Genomic DNA, 22274 nt, shown 5'->3' with positions numbered 1-22274 from the left:
GCTAACATAGCCTTCAGCATTTTCCTCTTCGAGCTCCAGGTGCTTCACTACTACTTTAAAAAGTTGATCCTGGCTACAAAGCAGGTCTTGTTCAAGAAGATCCCTCTTTGCTCTTTGCCTGAAAAACATCACTTCCCCTCCTACTAAGAAAGCCAGGCAAAGAAGGCTAGAACTGAATTCGTTATTTGTACATTTGCATTGTTATAAATACATTACATACAGTTTCTACAGTGCATTAGAACAATACATGGGGGCAGCAGCATCACAGTAACCAGGACTCCACTTTTCTCCTCACTGCCAGAGGGAAGCCCCTTGCCAGCAAAAAAGTCCGTTTGTTCCATTCTATTCAGAAGACTCCTACTGGATCTCTGGTTCCTTCCAGTCCATTCAGGGCAGCCTGAATCCAGCCTCCGAGACTTCTAATCACTAGGGACTGGGAAGAGACCCTCTATTCATATCACTGCTAAGGGACAGCAATTAACACCCTCCCCAGTCTCAATCTCCTTCTGATCCTCTGCTTATCTTAAACAGGGAAAATAATTCAAGAATTTAACCATCCCCGTCTTAAAACTTCAAGGGCTCTCCCCATCCTGCTGGGGGAAGTAGGTGGGGTGGGTGGAGAGGGAACTTTACATATGATGTGTATGTATAAACATATATACACCATAAGCAAAGTTCACTTTCCTCCAACAGGCCTTTTGACATTTGGAGAGTTTGGAGCTTGGTTCTAGTTTCCACAGAATTGGGCAAGTCTGCCAGAGAGAACTGCAATCTGTGGGAATTGCCTGCCTTTGCAGTGTAGGTCACTTGTTTTCAAATGTGTGTCACCTAGCCTGAGAATCAGGGCAGGATTGCTGATTGGGATTGTCAGTGCTAGAGAGCTGGGTTGGCCCTGTCCTTGGTGCCAGGCAGATGGACTTACAGACTCTTCCTAACAGAGAATAAGAATCCTATGGCAGAACACAAAGGCCAAGGAGAAGAGAGGTGATCTTCACCACTACTTTCTAGCCTCTGAGGAAGAAACTGGACAGACTGTGGGCAATACCTTCTTTGGTTACTGGTCAAACCATCAAGATAATCCCTTTGCAAGGCTAATGCCGCTGTTCATGACAAGGAGAGTGCTGGAACCCACATAGCTGTAGTAGTATGGTGTGCCATCTTCAAAAAAAGAATTCAACTGCTACACGGGATATGCTCTATTCCACTGTACCGTCAAAGAGCCTTTGCATGGAAATGAATCCTAGGCCTGGACAAGGACAGCAGCTAGGGGAATGGTCACATGAAGGCAGACTGCTGGACGCAGTAGGATGGGTGAACTGGGAGAGGCAATGAAGGACTCCTTCCTTTGGGGTCTGCTTTCTTAAAAAGGGGAGAACTGTCTAAGAGAGGGAAAGAGATGAAAGGAAAGAATATTACCACAACTTACTTCCCACTCTGAAAAGCATGTCACACAATGAAAACAATGAAAGATTAAAATGAAATGCCTATTTTGTTTCTTGCACCTCCATACCTTTTCTCCAAGGAGGAGACAATAGGAGTGAGACAGTGAGGTGGACCAGGCACTAGCGGCCAGTAAAAGGAGGAATTATATGCTTACTCTAAGAGCCAAGGCCAACCATAAACTGTAGGCCATGGTGAAGTAATGGCAGGATAAGAAGCTTCCTCAAGGACTGGACTCCTCTGAGAAAAGAACTGGGAAAGAATTTAAAAGTCTAGGAACACATTAGAGGGCTGAGACTGAAGCTTGCTGAGGGAAAGGAAGTCTACTTTAGTTGCTAGGGCCAAGCACTCAAGAAAGTGGGGCTGGGATAGAAGTATGACAGCCCAACAAAAGCAAGGTCCACTGGGTTTAAGCAGTCATAAAGACAGTCAACTACACCTGCCAGTGTACACCTCCGGCCATGTGGAGAGCTGAATGTTGGGAATGTGCCTCCCTATTAAAACAACAAGGCTGACCACTACTGTCTCTGCTTGAGTCACAGTCGCTCAGCAGGCCTGGGCTGGAGAAGCCAGGTCAAAGTAGGACCCACATGGGCTTAGGCAAAGTTGCCTAAGGGCCTACAGTTAAAACAGACTTTGTAAAAATAAAACCTAAGTGTGCCAGTAGATTCTGAAGCAGACTATATGCCACCAGTGAGGTGGAAAGGGAACAGAGGGGACTTTCTAGTGGGGCCTGGTGGGCATGAAAAGACAGAGTAAAAACTAAAAGGAAAGGTATGACTTTTTAGCTCAAGGTCTCAGAAGTATTATCCACTTTGATAAACTGTGACATAATCTCTCACCTCCATGTACACAGGGTACCTAAGCTCCTGAATTCATTCAAGGTCATTTCTGAACTGGTATCATGTTGTGTACGTTTTTGAGGGATAATATTATGCCAGGATATTGCTGTGAGGGTTTAATGTTTTGGGGGGTTTTCTGATGCAGAACTGATGCAAGTGACAGGGAACTGCAACAGGGAAAGCCATCTGGGATGGTGCATTTCAAAACCTGCAGCTGGGCGAATGGCCCCCACCATTCCCCTGCAGAATTCTGACCTGAAGGTAAAAGGCAATGCCAGGGTCTAAGACTGCCCCAGTATGTCTGGTGGTGGTTCTCCCCATATTTTGCAAAGCTCTTTGGCTCTACCAGAGGGGAAGGGCTCTCAAGTAGACGACTCCACCTGCTTTGCTGGCTTATCTCAAAGCTGCTCCCCAGGCTCCCTCCCAGGCCCCAAGTCTGAGACAGCATCTCATTTGTCAGCAGGGCTACCACCAGGAGAAGAAGGGCTTCCGGCTCTGAAAGCTCTGTGTGTAAGACTCGCTGGAGCTCCGTTGGTGGGACCGGGCTGTCTCTACTATCACAGGTGGCATCTGGACTAGATGAAGGGGGCTCTTATTGTCTTTCAGGGCCTGGCTTAGATTCAAGATCTGTAACAGAAGAAAGAAATGAGGTAAAGGGAAAGCTTGGGGATTATTTTAGCCTTCATCTAAAGGGAAATATCCAGATCAACTGGTCCATCTAGTTGTATAGAAGCCAACTGAAAAAGAGAAAAAAATTTATTTTTCCATTAGGTTGCAATAATACCCTAACAAGGGTAAAGAAAGGATATTTCATTCTCTATTTGGAGTTTCCTCTTTCATGAATGAGTGAATGAACAAAAAAATGAACAAAAATGCATTTACTGAGCACTTAAAAGTATACCCAGCACTGCATCCACATAGAGAAAAGCCATACAGTCCAAGCTCTCTCCTCATTGTCCCTTCATCCTTCTAGGGCAACATTTTATCTCTCTTCATAGAGGTGCAGATCTGGGCCAGGGGCGCTGGCAAGCATCTCCCAGAGGAACAAAGGGGAGAGCCAGCAAGAAGACTCCCAAGCACATTCAGCCAAGAGGCAGAGCTTGGGACTTGCTGTCATGAGCCCTCATTGTTACTCCTGTTCCACCCAGAACTACTACGATTCCTCATCTCTGGTGGGATGTTCAGAAGGCAGGAAGGCTCTAGCCATTTCTTTAAACCAGCTGGGGGCCAAGATTTCCACAGGCAGGTATCTACCTTCTTAAGCCTAAGGACTGAAAAGCCTAGGAGGGAGATCTCTTAAATGCTCTTCCTTGGGACACTTCTGCTTCAATAGAAAGGCCATGTGCTACTTCCAAGACTGAGGCAGGTCCTACAGAGAGTTAGCTTTTCTCCTGAAGCAATATTGGCTCTTAAAAGGAATGAATCATTTATCTAATCTGCTTGTTTTTTATGATTTGGGAAATTATAAGGACCCTATGTAATCTTAACTAACCTCAATCACAGAGTATTTTACAGTTCTTTTAACTTCTGTCTACTTTATTCCCGAGGAAAAGCAGACACCAGTAAAACCAAGGCTTTCTTTCACCTGAGACACATATGGCTTAGAAGTAAGGAATATTTGTGTGAATAGTTTTCAGTATAGCTAAAAAGTCTGTTACACTACAAAAGTCTTAGTATCTGATCTTTCTATACATTTAGGACCACTGCTTCTCAAAAATTTCAATATTAAGCTAGCCATATGTTTAACTAAGCTTTGTTGAGTTGAAAAAGATTCCCTGGTATGTGGTGATGCCCCTTGTGTTTCTCCAGCTGCCTTTTCCCTTTCTGACCAGGATAAAGAAGGTAAAGGTGGTTATAAGCAGAGCAGAAAGAGAGGGGGAGTGGCTGGTGCATGTGACATTGGGGCTGAGAAGTGCAGATGGAGAGATGGCTGGTTTCTGGGGATCACAAGATCTCCTCCCATGTTATCTGGCATATTAACAAGTGGGTCATGCAAATTAGAACACTAATACATTGCTGGTGGAGTTGTGATCTGATCCAACCATTCTGGAAAACAATCTGGAATTATGCCCAAAGGGCTATAAATAATTTCATACCCTTTGACCCAGCAATACCACTTCTAGGGTTGTATCCCAAAGAGATCACAGAAGTGGGAAAAAGACCCATATGTACAAAAATATTTACAGCAGCTCTTTTTGTGGTAGCAAAGAATTGGAAATCAAGGGGGTGCCCATCAGTTGGGGAATGGCTGGACAAGTTGTGGTATATGCATGTTATGGAATACTATTGTGCTATAAGAAACAAGGAGCAGATGGACTTCATATTTACCTGGAGATGCTGAGAGAGAATAGTAGAGCCAGGAGGAATTTGTACACAATTACAGACACAACGTATGTGTGATGACCAATTTTGATAAACTGGACTCTTCTCAGCAATCCAGAGTCATAAGTCAAACCCAAAAGACTAATGATGGAGAGAGATGTTTACATCCAGAGAAAGTACTGAGATTGAACCCAGATTGAAGCAAACTACCTGCCCTTTTTCGTTTTCTTGTTTGGTTTTGTTTCCTCTTTCCCATTCTTCATTCCATCTGTTACACAATCCTTCTTTATAACCTGACTAATGCTTAATGTGAAAGTATTTGCAGATACTATACTTGATTGTATGCCGCCATGGCCGGGGGAGGAGGGGGAGGAGGAGGGAAGAGGGGAGGGAGAGAAAATTTGAAACTCAAGGAATTGTGGTAATGAATCTTGTAAACTAAAATTAAACAAATTAATAAAGACCAAAAAAAAAGTGGGTCATGAATTAAAAAAATGCTGGGAAATACTTGCTAAATGCATTTGCTCAGCATGACAAAGTGGTTAATCATCCCAGAGAGATCCTAAGGTGGACCCTAGAATGTGGCTACTGGGCCTACCTGTCCCCGCATGACAGCAATTTGCTTGTGAAACTGGCCCCTGTCAAAACCAGGATCTTTCTGCAAGAGAAACAGGATGAGATGAGACTCCAAGCAGTATAGCTCTTTCCACAATTAGAAAGCTCCTACTAATAAAACCCATGACTGGCTTTACATTTTGGTGAAGCCAAATTATATCCCAGGATTAACGCACTCCTTGATTCACAAATGGGGAAACTGAAGCATAAAGAGAGTAGATGACTTACCTGGGTCACACAGTTAGTTAACACAGACCTCAGGGTCGCTGACACTCTCTCTCACAGTGAAAGGGGCCACGAGTGCTCAGAGGTCAAGTGAAGCACAAGACTCATATCAGTGCTACCCACTACAACACTGGAACTTTCTTTGACTCTGAAAAGAGCAGCAGCCAGGTCTGTGCCCTCCCAATCCTGACTCCCACCCTCTGTAGTCCTGCTCCTCCTGGGTTCTAATGCTTGAGTCCAGGAATGCAGATGGATCCAAGTGAAATCACATTTAGTAGATATCAGTTCCACCCTCTTCACTTGTACTGAAGTTGACTGAGACATTATCTGTTTATTTTCCACTAGCTAAATAAGGTTGAAATTCCCAAGGCTGACCTTGAAGAGCTCATACAGGTCCTCTTCCAGGTCCTTAATGAAGTTAGGATCAGATATCTTTGGAAGGATCAGGTCTTTGATTTCCTGGGAAAATGGAATTTTGGCTTGCGGCAGCCAAGCCCAATAAAAAGGATCTGAAAGAATGAAAGAACAAAAGTAAAAATCCACCATTGGGAAAATTCTAACTCATCTGTCTATGTTCTCTTCCTACAAGAACATCTAAGAAAGTACTGCCCATAGCTCCATTCTATAGCACTTAGAGCATACAAGTAAAATGCACAAGGATTACTGAACTTCCAAAATAGAGAATTCCAACTAAAAGTATGTTACTTGCCCATCAAAATGGATATGAGTCTCCTAAAAAGGCAGGGTAGGAGGGCCAACTTAATATTTTCCACCCCTCTCAGAGAATTATCAATTATGGTTAGAGAGGTGTCACCTTTAGGAGGCTGAAGCTGAAGAAGAGAGCACAGAACTTTATGGCTATTCCAGAGGATTATAGGACTTTCAGGGAATTAAATTTTTGGACTGATGAGAGATTACAGTAAGGGAGGGAGTTTGGATAGTGAGAAAAGTGTAAGAAAGTCTTGCTGGTCTAGAGAAGGGATAATATAACTCTAATTTACGGTTTCCAAGAAGAGGAGCCTGAACCACTATGGTCTTGGGACTTACACGCCCTCCAGGAGTCAGGATGCTTCAGAGGGAAAGCCAGCCCATTGTCTATGGCAGCCAGTTTGATAACGGGCTCCTTCACCACTACCCAGTCTGTGTCCTGGAGGGGAAGGGAAGGCTTATTACACAGGGATGCCCATTACCAAATCCGCCAGTCTCATCCCCTTTACATTGTAAAAGTGGTTTTCTCACCTTGTCAAGTCCATCCATCCTAGATCACCCTTCCTCTTCAATTTATTTCTCCTTATTATCCTTTTGCAATGGCTCCAAACTCTTGCAACATTTTCTCTCTGACTGTATTAAGGTTCTAAGGCTTTTTCCACTTTGGAAAAGTTTAGTAATCTAGAATCTACTCTTCCTCCAAGAGAGGGGGGGATTAGGGATCCAAACCCAAAAGAATTATAGGCCAAAAAGGGACCTTAGAAATCATATAATCCAATTCACTCATTTTACAGGTAAGGGAACTAGGACCCATAATGGGCAAGTGATGTCTGAAAGAGTCAGTCAGCGGTAGCACTGGGGGGCAAACACCCTGTGGTCTCTGGTCTCCCATGCTATTGCTCTTTTCACCATATCACACCACCTCTCCAGAATGAGATAAAGAAAAAAGGCGTGGGGCAGCCAGGTAGCACAGCAAGTAGGAGCACTGGCTCCAGTGTCAGGATGACCTGGGGATCAAATCCAGGCTCAGATACTCAGCACCACACCCAGAAACACCTGGCTGTGTAACCTTGAGCAAGTTACTTAACCCCAGTTGCTTAGGGGCAGCCAGGTGGCTCAGCGATTAAGAGCACCGGCCCCAGTGTTGGGATGACCTGGGGATCAAATCCGGGCTCAGATACTTAGCACCACACCCAGAAATAACTGGCCGTGTAACCTTGAGCAAATTACTTAACCCCAGTTGCTTAATTTAAAAAAAGGCTTCATGCTTCTAAGATGAAAAATGTCAACATAAACGAAATGAGAATCCTCAAAGAGTGGAGAGGAGAAAGAAATCTTGGTCTGCTTTCCAAGTTCCTGTTGGGTGAGCCTGGCTCTAGAGGCACTGTTGATTTCCAGCGTGCGAACAGAATCACTGAGCAGACCCAGCTGCTCTTTCACAGGAAGCTCTGCTCTGTGAGTTCACTGGTACACAGAGCTGAAGCATACACAGAAGTACACCTGCCTTCAGGGCAGAACAGCTGTTTGCCAACATAATGCTCTAAACAGACTAGTGGGAGGAGAAGCCAGACACTAACCCCTGAGCTTCGGTGGAAGGCCTGCTGCCAATGACAGAGAAGGATAAAAGGGCAGCAAGTCACAACAACCTCCTGTAATTCATTCCGTGCAACCACCCCAAGGCATCACTTACTGGTTAATAGAGGCAAGGGTATAGGTAGACAACCAGGATGGGAATCCTGGAAGTGTGACTAGGGAAACAAGGCACTAGTGATGAACTGTCCCATCAAAGCTTTAAAGAATGCATTAGGGTAGTTACCCTATCCTGCTCTCTTCTGCCCAGTCTGAACCAGATCCGTAGCCATTTAATCTCCACTTGTGGATTTAAAGATCCTAGGATTAATTTACTATGGGAACAGTACATTCATAGGGTTATATATCATGCTTTTAAGAATTCTCTTCAAGGATCCTTTCTCTACCAGGGCTTCTCAGACTCTTACCCGGTAGCTGGAATTATCCATTGGACAATCATATTTGATCAGCCAATTGTCATTGCCTCTATCTGCAGAAAGAAACATCAGAGGTCAGCAGGGAAAACTGCATGCCAGCAAGCTCTAATGTGGTAGGAATGGGCAGAGGTTAAAGTCACTGCTTAGAATTCATCAAACTGACACCAATAATCTGGAGCCAGGGAAAAGGAAGCAAGACTCTTCTGTCTGGGGAGAGAAGACAGCTGGGGTAAAGAGTTCTGATACTAGTTATGGGCCTTCCCACTTCTGATAGCTGATACTGCATTCAGGTACAGTTTAAGTCCTCAGAAAATCTCTGCTGAAAATGTAGTAACTTATAAGCTTTAGAAGAGGACAGGGAACAAATGTAATTTAGCAGTAAAGGCTTAAGTCTATGTCACTGGCATAGCCACATATAGCCATACTAGCCATATTCAGAAGAGGCAGAAATTCTCTTTTCCTTTCCAAGTTAAGATCTGTATACCCACATGCCCTTCTCATAAATCCCAACACTAGGGGTGAGTATTCATCTACAGGGTCCCTTTTCAGCTTAGGAAACAACCTAAAAATGTCACCTTGGAAAGGTCGTTGGCTCATTCTAGTGAAGAATTTGGTTCAAGACAAGGATCTCTAATTTAGACACTCAGCAACCCACAATTATCTAAATAGCTTAATCAGATCAATGAGTTTTCAACCCCTACAAATGTCTATGTGTCTGCATAACAGAGTGCTGGAGCAGGGCTCCCCACAGTAACTCACCAGTGTTTCGGATGATGTAATCTAGTACCACCAACCGCTCAAATTGCAATAGCAGCTGTCGATTAGTGTTCTCAGGCAGTGAATCTGCTTCAAATCGCCGCAGCCAATAGTCAGCATCCTTGTAGCCTTCAACAAAGAGCTGGAATGAACCAACCTGGCAGCAGAGAAGTAAGGCAGAAGTCAGACTAGCATTTGTCTGAAGCTCAATTCCACAATCTCGCAAAGGCCAGATGCCCATAGAGGGGCTGGGAAATCAATGCACCAGAAGTTGTTGATCCTTTAAAAATAGTACTGTCCTCTTCAGTATTTCATTTCCTTGAAAATATGGAAGAAGGAAGTAACGGAAGTAGTCACCTAAGAAAACATGTAAAGCCTACACAGATGGCCTGGCTGAGCTCACTGGAAGAAGTACACTCAGACCCCCAAGGTGAACACTCCCCCAAGTTTCCAAGCTGTCGGGCACTAAAAGGAGGACAGAATAGCACAATAAGCTCCCTGTGCCCTCTCCCCAACACACACAAATACCCCACTCTGAACACACCCTCTGCAAAAAGCCAGCAGCTCCGCCTCTGATACACAAGACAAAGGTGGCTAAATCTGCTCTCTACCTTGGGTGGCAGCCCGATTCGGTTAAACCGTTGTCCAACTTTTGGCACTTTCTCTAGGGCAAGTCGCTTCCCCCTGGACTTCACTCGGTCAATGGCACTGTAGTTGAAGGTCTCACTAGCCAGGTATACTACCTAAAGTAGAAAGACAAGAGAACAATTGAAAGGACAATCTGATCCCAGAGACTCCTTGGATATTGATAACAGCTCAAAACCATCCCATAAGATTATATATCAGAGAAGAACAGCATCTTTCTATATAAGGATGCAGCAAATTCACATTTATAATAAGATATCATTACAGGGCACTCTAGCTCTTTGAATATCAGATATGATAACTCCTGTAAGGGGGAAAAACACCCCACAACAAATGAATTTATCCATATAAATGTCTGAGTCCAGATTAAAGTTTTCCTGAAGTACATTGCAAATTTTCTGTTGCTCCTCTCTGTAACAGTAGGTAAGAATTTAGAAATCAAAATCATTCTAATTTTCCTTGCTTTGTAAAATGGAAAACTAAGGTGAATGAATGAAAGAAAGAATGACTTATCTAAGGCTAAAGCCAGTCACTTAGCAGTGGCCTGGTCCAGTCTTCAGCTCTCAAAATACTGCCAATCCTCTCCCCCATATAGCTTTATTTTTGGTCCCTCTTCGCAGCACACCATTCCCTTTCATATGAGTAATGAAACTGTCATAATCTGAAAGTAAGGAGAAGTCCAGTAGAGGGAATGACTGCATCTTGATTTAAGGGGTTCCCATTCAAATTCCAGCTCTGCCATGTACACTGGAACCCTAGACAAGTCATTTATATCTAGTTCTGTTTCCTCTCCTTGAAAATGAGGAGGTAGCACTAAATGACCTCTAATTTTCCCTCCAGCTCTAAATCCATGATCCTACAAAGCCTAATTAGAATTCAAACAACTAAGGGCTAGATAAGAATCAAAAGGTTATTATTTAAGATTCAACCATCCAGGCCGTCTTCATTCTGACATGTTCTGATCAACAAAGACTCCTGTGCAAAGGCTCTTGTGATTGAGGGCTCTTCCAATCTGCTCTCAGCTGGGGATGAAAGTAGTTTGTTTTAGGCAGAAGATAAAGTATGAGAAAGGAAGTAATATGAAATAAGAGTGGAAAAGTAGGTTGAGCCTGATTAGAGAAGGCCTTTAATGCCTGAGTCAGGGAGATAACGGAAGGTTTTTGAATAGGAAGAGTGATGTGATCAGAGTGGTTCACTTGGAAGATTATCTGAGGCAACTATGTGAAGGATGGATTGAAAAAGATCAATTAGGGGCCATTAGAAAATGTGGTTTAAAGGGAAAAAAATACAAGAATCAACCTGAGTTGTTGCAGTGGACACAAAAAGATGGAAAACAGATGAGAGTAATACTATGAAGTAATCAAATCTAATCAAAGATGAAGCTCAGGTTAGAAGTCTAAGTACCTGGGAGATAATGATGCTATCAACAGAAATCAAGATGTTAGAAAGGGTAAGTTAGAGCTTCAGGGGAAATAAGGAATTCAGTTTTAAGCATGTTGAGTTTGAGAAGCTAGTGAGCCAATCGAGTAAAGCTGTCCAATAGACAAACAGAAACAGATCAGAACATATCACCTTTTCCCTAAAAACCTACTGCTTTACTTAACTTTTCTGTTTCTGTTGATAATTTCCATATATTTCAAGTCATTCAGACTTGTAAAACCAAATGCATTTTTGCCTCTTCCCTTTTTCTTTGATCTCATATATCCCATGATTTGACAAATCTACCTTTACAATATTTCTCACATTCAACCCTTCCTCTCAACTTCCAATATAACTACTCTAATTCAGGCTCTTACCTCTTCTAGGTTTGAGAAGCTAAAGGACAGAGAAAGACCTTTAGGAATCGTTTCTATAGAGTTAATAATTGGAGCCATAGGGGGTATAGGAAGGAAGAGCAGAAAGAGAGAGAGAAAAGGAAACTAAGGACAGAACCATGGGGGATGTGTAGTTGCAGGAGGATAAAGATTAAGAAAAGGAAATAAAGAAGGAACAATCATGACAGTAGAACCATAAGAGTGTCATGTCAGAAATACGAAGGGCAAAGATAATATCTAGGAAGGAGTGGTCAATAAGAGTCAAACGCTTCAGAGACAATAAGAATTGAAACTAGGACCCTAGATTTAGTGAAAAAGAAGTAATTACTGAAAATGGAAAACACTGTTTCAAGTGACAGGAATGGAAGCTAGACTGAAACGGACTCAAGAAGGGGTAAGTAGTGAGTGTATGGGAGGCAGTGAAAGTAGACTACTCACGAGAATTCTGGTAAGAAAGTAGGGACATAGTGAAGATTGTGGGGTTGGAGAAGTCAAGGGAAGAGGTTTTGTTTTGTCTTTACAATTGAGAAGAGACCTGAGCATGTTTGTTGGTGGAGAGGAAGACTGAAGATATATTAGAACAAGAAGATAACTGTCATACCAAAGGAACGAGAGGGGATTAGGGACAAAACTGGAAGTGGAAATATATGAATAAATAAAACTATAAGTAGAAATGCTAGCCTTACTTAATTATTCCTATAAAACAAGAAGGAAGAAAAAGATGGATATTGATACTGTATATAACACAGCTAAGTACTAAGGAGGATACACAAGAATTTGAAAATCAAATAAAAGAATGTAAGCTCTTTGAAAGGAGACTACTGTTTTTGTCTTTAAATTTTCAGTGCCTCACACATATCAGGGGCTTAATGGCTGTTGAAATGAATGTGAAAGAATTCTGGAAACTGTTAAACATTAAACAAATGTAAGGTATTATTATAGTCACTTAGATCTGGTAGTGTATTATAGTGAGAACTAAAGGTGTTGTTCAGACACATACATTAAACATGGCTATCATGAAAACATTTTAGGACGTTTAATATTTGTCTTTATATCCCTGGTACCTAGAACAGTACCTGGCACATCATCATGACTTATTAAGTGCTTATGGAATGAAAGAATCTTAGATGCCTATGAAACAATGCTTGAAAACCACTGCGATGGATCAAGTCGCATCCTCCTATATGAAAGGATACTACACAATGGCCAGGAGGTAATTCTTTGCTACTCTCTGTTTCATAAGATTTCAAGGAAAAATCTTAAAATAAGTGTCTTTGCCTTGCACTCTAAAGATCAAATGAGCCAACCCCTTAATCTGTGTAGGTGAGTCTCATAATTCATGAAAGGATCAAGATTTACTCCTCACCCACCTTCAAGCACTATAATAGTTTTCTCCTTCAGGAGCTATTGAACTTCTCTAGTGACCAGTGATCATAACCCAAATGAATTATGAGCTGTTTTGTCCTTCCCCACACAAAGTGTCCTTACAGGAAGTTACACACTGGTCTTGAGATGCCATTCAGTCTTTAACTCTAGGAAATTTAATGTGTTCATAAGAACATTCTATAGTTTGAATTTGGATATATATTAAAAAATACAAAGAAATATGAAAAGACATTTACATACACAGTGATTGTGACTGCATTAAAAGAAGTAGCAGCAACAAAATTTGACAAGTAAACAGATGGAAGAGTGCCTGCAAAGGGACATAGCAAATGAGATGCTATTGTAATTATTTTACTGAATTTATGCATATACACAAACATACACAATATACATATACACACATGCACATTTTCCTTTTAGGAAACAAAAGTTTGGAGTTTCAAGGTTGATTAATTCTTTGTTTCTTTTATTTGCTTTTGTTTAGATAGTCAATAAGTTTATATCAAAATTATGCTTAAAATTTTAAAAGAAAAAATAGATGGGATCTAGAGAATTTGTTTTAATCAACAACTGTCCTTGGAAATCCTTTGTAAAGTCTGGACAATTCTCATACTCCCAGAGAATCTCCGACTCATCTCTTTACCCAGGATCCCAATCAATTTAGAATTTCAAGGGATATAGAAACTAACCTTGCCTCTAACCCCCATATCCTAAAAGTCCCCCAGATCATGGTCTAACATGAATATACTACTGACAGCTCAATTAAATGGTACACTCTGGGCTAAATCTGAATTTCTGGAACAGTCATAGGTGCTCTACAAGTTTTATTCTATGGGAATCTCCCAGGATCTAGGAGAATGAGTCATAGGAATTTCTGGGGTCATAGACAACTTAAGAAATGGATAGCCTTCACACTAGGCCTAATGACCCTCCTGCAAGTAAATGGGGTTGATAACACCATGAATCAATAAAGGTTTGGATACTCCCAAGGAATACCTAACTTACCTTGGTACGGGGCACAATATTGAGTTCCAGTTTTTGGTCCACCAAACTGGCTCCTGCCTCTGAGAGATAGCCCTGATTGAGGACAAGACAATCACGGCCAAAGCAACAGGGACAGCACAGCTTCTGTAGCCATTTGGTCCACTTGGGGTTAAGGTGTCCATATGGCTCTTCATTCTTCGGTTTGAAGACACCAATGATTTTCTACATGGAAAAGAGAAACAGGTGATGGGGGGAGAAAAAAGCAATAAAAATGGATGGAAAAATAGAGAACTAGTGCCACACATTCCCAACACAAAAAATAACAACTCTGTCCCTAAAGCACAAAGGGCAACTTTATGCATGTAACTAGAATTTTGTAAAGAATTTTCTTTGTTTCCACATCCCAGCCCTAAATCATTAACTATTTTTTAACTCATTCATTACCTTTGCCTACAAGCTGCTCCAAACCACAGGGCAAAGTTACATACTCCACAGAAGTCCTAGATACAAGGTCTAGAAAGTATAGAATTTAAATTATATGGTAGCCAATTTAATGGTAGCCAATTATATCTTTAGGCAACAGTCCCTCTTTTTTGGCAATACAATATAGCTCCCTCACAGCAAAGGTGAGATAATCTTACTAACATTATCAAGCTTCAGCTTCTAAATCAGTTTCTAAATCTTATAGCAGTTATCAACTGGGTGTGGACTCAGTGTATATTAAACCAAAATAACCAAGGTATCTTTTAATGAAATGAATAAAACCTCTCTCTTAGTTGCTAACTTCCCTTAAATGTCTTACTACCCCCTCCAAAGGGTATTAATTTTCCTTTGAAATTAAAAACAAAAAAACAAAAACCTTTAAAAGCAACAACAAAAGAAACACCCTAAGAGGGAATAGTAACTGAAGGGACCTATTACTAACCTCTAGTGAAGATCAAATCCGTTTCTTATAGACCTATGGAACCTCTGCTTATTGCACCCATATGCTCCAGGGATCTTGGCACCTAAAAGTGCCTCTTGCTATATACCTACCACTTGATAGCTACTTGTATGCCATGCCATCATGAAATTTCTGTCACTGTGGATGACCCTATAGGTCTATCAACTTTTAGAAGTTTTTTCATTTGCTTCAATCTTTCTTCCCCAAAATTTCAGTTGAAAGGGGGAAATAAGTAAATATGCTGACTTAGCCTTCTAACACAGTGATTCACTGTCAAATCATATGATTCTTTCTCTTCGCCTCACCCTCCCAACCAACTCGAGATGGTCTAAGTCACAGAATTTTTTCAAGTCTATGTCATTTCCTGAAGATTAGATGATAGCAGAACACATACAGACAATGTAATAGACAGCCCTTGCAATAAACAACTACTCACATTAGAGTTGGCATTGTATCTAACTCCATCATTGGCTTCCCAATTACAGAACCAATTCCTGCAGAAAGCCAAACTAACCCAGAATTTGGGAAGGTAGGAAGGACATAGAACTTTCCTGCCCTCCAAAAAATTCATCAGTTCTAAAAACATATTTACTGGTAGTAAACACATAACTTCATATACAAATTCCTCTTCCATTTGTAGCCATTCCCAATCCAGTTGCAATCTTATCTTTCCAAAATGATTTCACATTATTCCCTTTCAAGCCAGACTGGTCTGCTTACTGTTCCCTACACATGACATTTCTCCTGTTTACATGCCTTTGCACTCTATCCCCATGCCTGGAATGTTCTCCTTCCTCATCTCCACCTCCTAAATTCCCTAGCTCCATTCAAGGCTCGGCTCAAGGTCAGCTTACTACTGATCTCCTTTAGCCTCTCCTTTCTCCCTCTCCTCAGAATCTAGTATTTACTTTGTAAATATTTTGTATTTATTCACCTGTATACTTATTGCTCCCCTTCAGGACAATGTAAGCTACTTGAAGGTAGGGACTCTTTTTATTTTTGCCTTCGTAACTCTAGCACACGGCAGGTGCTCGCATTAAACTGAATTCACAGCGCAGCTCCTCAGAATTAGCTGTGTGCCCAGAGAAGGTCACCATGTTAAGGCACAAGGAACTCATCAGCACCCCCTTGCTTCAGCTCTGTCAAAGTAAAATGCCCTTCCTCATTTTGCCTGTTCTCCATCCCACTTACTCCTAAAGTCCCTGGGTCAGAAGCTGGCCTGGTGACAGTCTGGGGTGACTCTAGTATCTCTGGATCAATCCTGAGTTACATCTCGTGTCATCAAGTGGCCCCAGGAAAGCTGACTCACAGGTCTAAACAAAAATTAAAAAAATAAAGATGACAGTATCTTACTGCCACCTAGGTTACTGGTTATCTCCTTGAGAACGTAAGTTCACTGAGAACAGGGAGCGTTTTGCTCTTGGTAGTTATATTCTCAGCTGTTACAGAGGCAGCTAGGTGATGCAGTGGCTACAACTCTAAGTCAGAAGACTTCAGTTCAAATTTGACCTCAGGGAAGGAATGGCCTAAGGAGCTTTCTGTAATTTGTTTGGGATACAAGGAATCATTGAGCTAGCCACCTAAGAAATGAGGACAAAGTTATTCATACCAGTTGGGGCCAGAAGAACACCAAAGCTACTAAGGACTAAACATTTCTATTTAAACAAAACAAATCATCAAAAGTCAATATCACTGTGAAGTGAGACCTCTCTACCATGCCAGGGATATTACCTTCCCATTGAAGAGAACAGCTATCGTGGTGAAGTGACTTGCCAAAGGTCACACGGCTATCAAGTAGCAGAGATAGGATTCTAACTCAGATCCTCTGACTCCAAATCTAGCACTCTCTTTATTTTTCCTTTTTTGGAGGGGGGATGGCAGGGCAATTGGGGTTAAGTGACTTGTCCAAGGTCACACGGCTAGTAAGTGTTAAGTGTCTGAGGCCTAATTTGAACTCAGGTACTCCTGACTCCAAGGCTGGTGCTCTATTCACTGTGCCACCTAGCCACACCTAAATCCAGTACTCTTAACATTGGACCAAGATGCCTCCTTAGATCTGTAGGCCCTCAAGACTGACCAACCAGCAACTGAGATGTATTATTCTGGTGTATGCCACATTTACTTTGTGAAGAATGGCATGGTGGTATTAATTTATTTACCATATATACATATGTAATTATGTATACATATATACATATGTAATTATTACATATATATACACACACACACATACACATTGACATTCCCTTCATACAGCATGTCAGAATGTTCAGAGTTACTCTAGGTTATCATGAAGCCTTCCCAGGCAGGGTCTCTGGACCCTGTAGCTCAGGTACAAAGGTGGAAATCCACTTATCTCTTAGGCCAAATAAACAGATCACATTACTGCTACCTCCTCGGTCAGAGCACCCGATCATTTTCTCAGCTGACCTGGCTCACTTCCATTAGAATGATAATAGTGTTAAAAAACAAACAAAAATTTTTTCTCCTGCTTCCTCTGCCATCTAGAAGTATTCTCCTGTTCCCTCTCACAAACAAAAAGAGAATAACAAAATCTTTAAAAATAACTTATAAGCTCTTGGATCCCAATCTGTTTCCCAAAGGACAAAAGTAGTAAAGGGAAGGTGGCATGGCATAGGGACCAGAGGACTAGTACTAGAAACAGGAAGATAGGGGTTTGAGGCCTGTTTCTGATACATGCTGTAAGCAGTTACTTAACTTCCTGGCATGTGAGGTCCCATCCCACTCTTAATCTATGATCCTAGGATTCTAAGTCATTTAACTTCTCAGTGTTCTAGGCAACTATGGCTCCCACACAGGAAAGTCCCACAAGGGAAGAACTCACAGGTCTAAATAAAAATTTAAAAAATAAAGATGACAGTATCTTACTGCCACCTACGTTACTGGTTATCTCCTTGAAAATGTAAGTTCATTGAGAATAGGGAGCATTTTGCTCTTTGTAGTTAAATTCTCAGCTGTTACAGAGGCAGCTAGGTGATGCAGTGGCTAGAGCTCTGGCCCTAAGTCAGAATTCAAATTTGACCTCAGACACTACTAGCTGCATGACCCTGGGCAAGTCACTTAACCTCTGTCTGCCTAAATTTCTTCAACTGTAAAATAGGGATAAGAACACCTACCTCTAGCATTGTTGTGAAGATCAAATGAGGTAATATTTGTAAGGCACTTAGCACAGTGCCTGGCAGATAATAGGCACTATACAAATGCTTGTTCCCTTCACCTTCTCGTGCCCAGCACAGAGTCTGATACATAGTAGGTTGTTGATTATTTCTCAAAGAAATATCCCCTTTGGATAGGTCAACCATTGCTTCCAATCAAAAAAAAAGAGCAAATTTATTAATGTCACTCATAAATCACCACCATTCTTCGGGTGGGTATCAATGCTCTATCAATTCTGCTCTCTCAGACAGATTTTAATACTCTTGGTAATCACTCATTCCCATGAATTACAAGAGAATACTCAGAATGCTTGGGCAGGGCCTCTACAAAATCTCCCTTGGAACAAGTGGGTCAGATAAATGACCTGAATAACTAGGGCAACCAAAGTAGCAGTCATATATATTTACATGATAGCCTACCCTAGCCATCCAAACCTCAGAACAAAACAGGTCAGAACCCTTCAGAAGAGGTAAGTACAAATAGAATACAAGAATTTGAAATGTGCTGGCCACGATTTTATTAATAACAGAGCAGACAGACTGTCTTTCAGTAAATCATTTTGAATTAATTCTTGAGAGGCTTGTAAGGAAAGAGCTGAACACACTGTTTTACCAGTGACACCTCTGATATGATTTCAATCATGGCCTAAATTATTGTTTATTTTTCTAAAGTATAAAAAGCTAGAGTTGTGGACTGACAGTCTTCTCCTCCTACACACACTGTGCAGACTTAAGTAAAACCTGGATCTTGCCTAATGGGACAAAAATTAGCTACCCTGTGGCTTCAAGGGAGAAATGGAGGAGGAAAGCACCTGACAGCCCCGTGTTTTCTAAGTCTCCATATTCGGAAATGCAGGACTGTAAGAAAGATTTGCATCACTTTCCAGAAGAATTGCGCAAAAAGCAGGACAAGCACCTCCAATGATGATGCCACTGGTGAGGCCACCCACTGCCATCATCACCTGCAAACACACTGGAGAGAGACTTGGGCCCCTGACTTCCAGGTAGCACCGTAGACACGGACCAGCCTGAGGGAGAATGGACACTGAGGGCCCAGAATGCTGGCCTCACTTCGGGGAGCTCGTCGGGTTCCGGACGAAAAGGGGAGCCAGGGCCCCGGTCTAGATGCCGATGCCGGTGGCCTGCGGGAACGGCGGCCTCTTTGGGCACTAAGGAGCTCTGCCCGCATCGAGAGCCTTGGGGGCCCGTCTCCCCACAACCGCGCTTCCTCTTTCATTTCCTTCCCGTCTCCAATCGGGTTCTGATTTGAGTCTAAGTTCCCCCGCGGTCGCCCTGCTGCGAGAGGGCTTCCCCCGCCCCCGGCCCCGCGCTCACCCCCTGGGGGTCCTTGACGAAGTAGCTGCCGCTGGAGCCCTGGTAGATGCGCTCGGGGTAGATGCCGCGCTCGCTCGCCACCTCGGCCAGCCGCACCACTTCGGCGAACTCGGGGTCGTCCGGGAAGTCGTTCCGCTCCCGCTGGGCCTGCGCCGCCGCGTGGGCCAGGGCCGCCAGGGCCTGGGCCTGGGCCGCCACGGTCTGGGCCTGGGCCGCCACGGCCTGGGCCTGCGCCTGGACCGCCGCGCCCCGCGCCCCGCCCGGGCCCCGCTCCAGCAGAGGCTGCCGCTCCCGGTCCCGGCCCGGGGAGCCCGGCGGCGACGGCCCCAGACCGGACGGCGGCACCACCCGCACCACGGCCCCTGGCACCTGAGGGAAGTGAGCGCCCTGGCCCGGGCCCGACGGGAAAGTGTAGTCCGGGGGGTGGGCCCGCTCCGGGGACACCAGGGGACTCGTTTCGTCCATCCCTGAGGCGGCCGGCTCCCGGACGCGCTCGGCTCAGCGAAGCCCCGGCACCGGACCAATCCGCGTCACTCCCCGACCAACTCGGCCCCGCCCCCCGGAAGCCCCGCCCCCTCGGAGCCCTGTTTACATGGTGACGAAAAGGGACGGCCCCTCACGCGAAGGCTGACCAATCAAGACTCGCTCCGACGCAACTCCCCCCCCCAACACACACCTCCCTCTTGGCCAACATTCCGCCCCCTCGGATGAGGCTGCGCATGAGTGCAGGTGGAGAGACTCATCTTTACACTTCTTCAAAAGACTTCCTGAGACTCCTTGTGGTTCAAGGGAGACTACTGCCTTAATCTATCAACCAACAAATGCTTAAACTGTTCACATTTTTATTATTTTTATAGTTATTATTTTTAAATTTTTATTCGCAATCGATTGTGATTTCCTTCAAAGCAGAGACTTTTTCATATATATGTTTTTTTGTATTCCCAGGTACATAATAGGTGCTGAATGAATGCTAATGGATTGATTATCGATTGATTATATACTCCTTGGTGATGGATTCTGTTCATCCCTTTCCAGTCTAACAGTTGGCCAATTACTGTTTCCGATAGCACAGGTTTTTCAGCGTCATTCCCCTTCTCAACCAATAAACCCAGCTTGTCCCTAGACTCAATTACAAACTCCTTTCTTAGGTAGTTACTTACATCTCTTCACCACTGGACTCTAATCTACCTTTCCAGACCTACTGCAAGCTTCTCCCCTTGAGACGCCTCACTGTCCAGTCAAACTGGTTTTCCTGCTCTGCGTTACACACATAATTCCATTTCAGCTACCATACCTTTCCAACAGCTATCATCCCCCATGATAGACTAAATCTAGCTGCCTTCAAAACTCAAAGGCCACTTTCCTACCCACCCACCTTCAAACCTTCCTCCAAAATTACCTTGTATCCACTTTGACTATATTTTGTATTTATTTATATGTGAACATGTTCCCCTGGGGAAAAAAATAAATTCCCTTAGAAAATAACTTTATATCCTCAGTGTTTAACACAGCATCAGGCATATGTTATGGTTTAGTATCTGATTCTCCACAACACTGTAGATCAGGGGTGGGTAACCTTCAGCCTCCAGGCCACATGTGGCCCTCTACATCCTCAGGTTTGGTCCTTTGACTGAATCCAAACTTCACAGAACAAATCCCCTTCATAAAAGGATTTGTTCTATAAAACTCCAACTCAGTCAAAAGGCTATACCCAAGAACCTAGAATACCACATGTGGCCTCAGGGCCCAAGGTTCCACAACCCTGCTGTAGACCATACTGTCTATGGGATTTTTTTGTCAAAGACACTGGAATGGTTTGCTATTTCCTTCTCCACTGGATTAAGGCAAACAGAGGTTGGATTTGAATTCAGGTCTTCCTGACTCTCGGCCCAGTCCTCTATCCACTGTGCAATCTAGCTGCCATATCAGGCATATAGAAGGCATTAAATACTGTAATTGCTTGTTGCTTGATTGATTAATTGATTAATTCCAGCATCCAGCTCTTCCCATAAGTTCCTAGCTTGGAAGCCAAAGTAAATATTTGCTCAATTGATTTGTTTTTGGACTTTCTACAGTGAACAATGGTGATCTCATCAGTTCCCATAGATTCAATCATCATCTTTAAGAAAATGATTCTCAGACTTACTTATCCATCCCTGACTTCTCTCAACCTTTCACTTTCACAGCTCTGACTGCCTTTTGGATATCTCAGCTGAATGTGCTGTAGACACCCTAGACTCAACATTTCCATAATTGGATATTTTCACCCCTAAACCCACACCTCTTCCTAAGTTCCATATACTATCAAGGGTACCACTATCCTCGTAACGACCCAGGTTTACAACCCAGATGGCTCTCTCTCTCTCTTTCCCTCTCTCTCTCTCCCTCTCCCCCCATATCCAATCAGTTGCCAAGTCCTGTCTATTCTATCTTCACAACATATCTTGCATATGCACCCTTCTCTCCTCTGCTATGCCTAGTGCAGGCCTTTGTTGCCCCATGCCTAGACTATTTCAACAGCCTGTTGGTTGGTCTCCCTTACCTTAAGTACTTCCATGCTCTAGTCCATCTTCCACTCAACTATTAAAATCATCTTAAAGTACATGTATGACCATGTTACACACACCCATATTCAATAAACTCCCCTGATTCCCCATTACCTCTAAAATCAAATTATAAAATCTCCTCTTTGTTAGAGCCCTTCTGTCTGAAGCCACATTTAAACTCAGGTCTTCCTGATTCCAGGTCCATCAGTCCTATACCACTGTGGGCAGAAAGATACCTTGCAACTCTTGGCACTGAGATTCCTTTTCTCTCTTCATAGAATCTTCAACAAGTTCCCCTTAGATGTAGCTCCCTGCTGGACTCCAAAGACTGATGTCTTTCTAGAGTCCATAGACAGTCCCCTTCTATCTGCCATGAAGGGGTCATGTTGCCTGAAGCTTCAACCATAGCCTGTTCATTCAGTGACTGTTTCCACATCCATCTGTAGCCACGAGGACACCTGTGATCACCACTACTGCCACCATTCACCTCTGGCTCTCCTGAACTCATAGTCATTGCCTAAATATGTCTAC

General features: G+C 43.1%; 1 protein-coding gene across 1 annotated transcript; it reads right to left on the bottom strand.

Moving 5' to 3' along the window:
• Positions 1–173: 173 nt before the first annotated feature.
• Positions 174–19734, bottom strand: PI4K2A (phosphatidylinositol 4-kinase type 2 alpha). The gene is made up of 9 exons (XM_069067146.1): positions 19198–19734; positions 13765–13965; positions 9526–9657; positions 8918–9071; positions 8150–8211; positions 6492–6591; positions 5820–5953; positions 5203–5262; positions 174–2909 (listed from the first exon to the last, which is right to left on the bottom strand). The coding sequence occupies exons 1-9, from the start codon at positions 19660–19662 to the stop codon at positions 2748–2750; spliced, it is 1470 nt and encodes a 489-aa protein (XP_068923247.1). The 5' UTR covers positions 19663–19734; the 3' UTR covers positions 174–2747.
• Between the last annotated feature and the right edge of the window lie 2540 nt (positions 19735–22274).

This window comes from Petaurus breviceps, unplaced genomic scaffold, assembly GCF_028583685.1.
Source record: "Petaurus breviceps papuanus isolate PSGF00001 unplaced genomic scaffold, PetGlider_PUasm1.0 90740, whole genome shotgun sequence".
NCBI lineage: Eukaryota > Metazoa > Chordata > Mammalia > Diprotodontia > Petauridae > Petaurus > Petaurus breviceps.
Note: the sequence above shows the minus strand (reverse complement) of the source record. Positions and strands in the feature narration are given on the sequence as shown.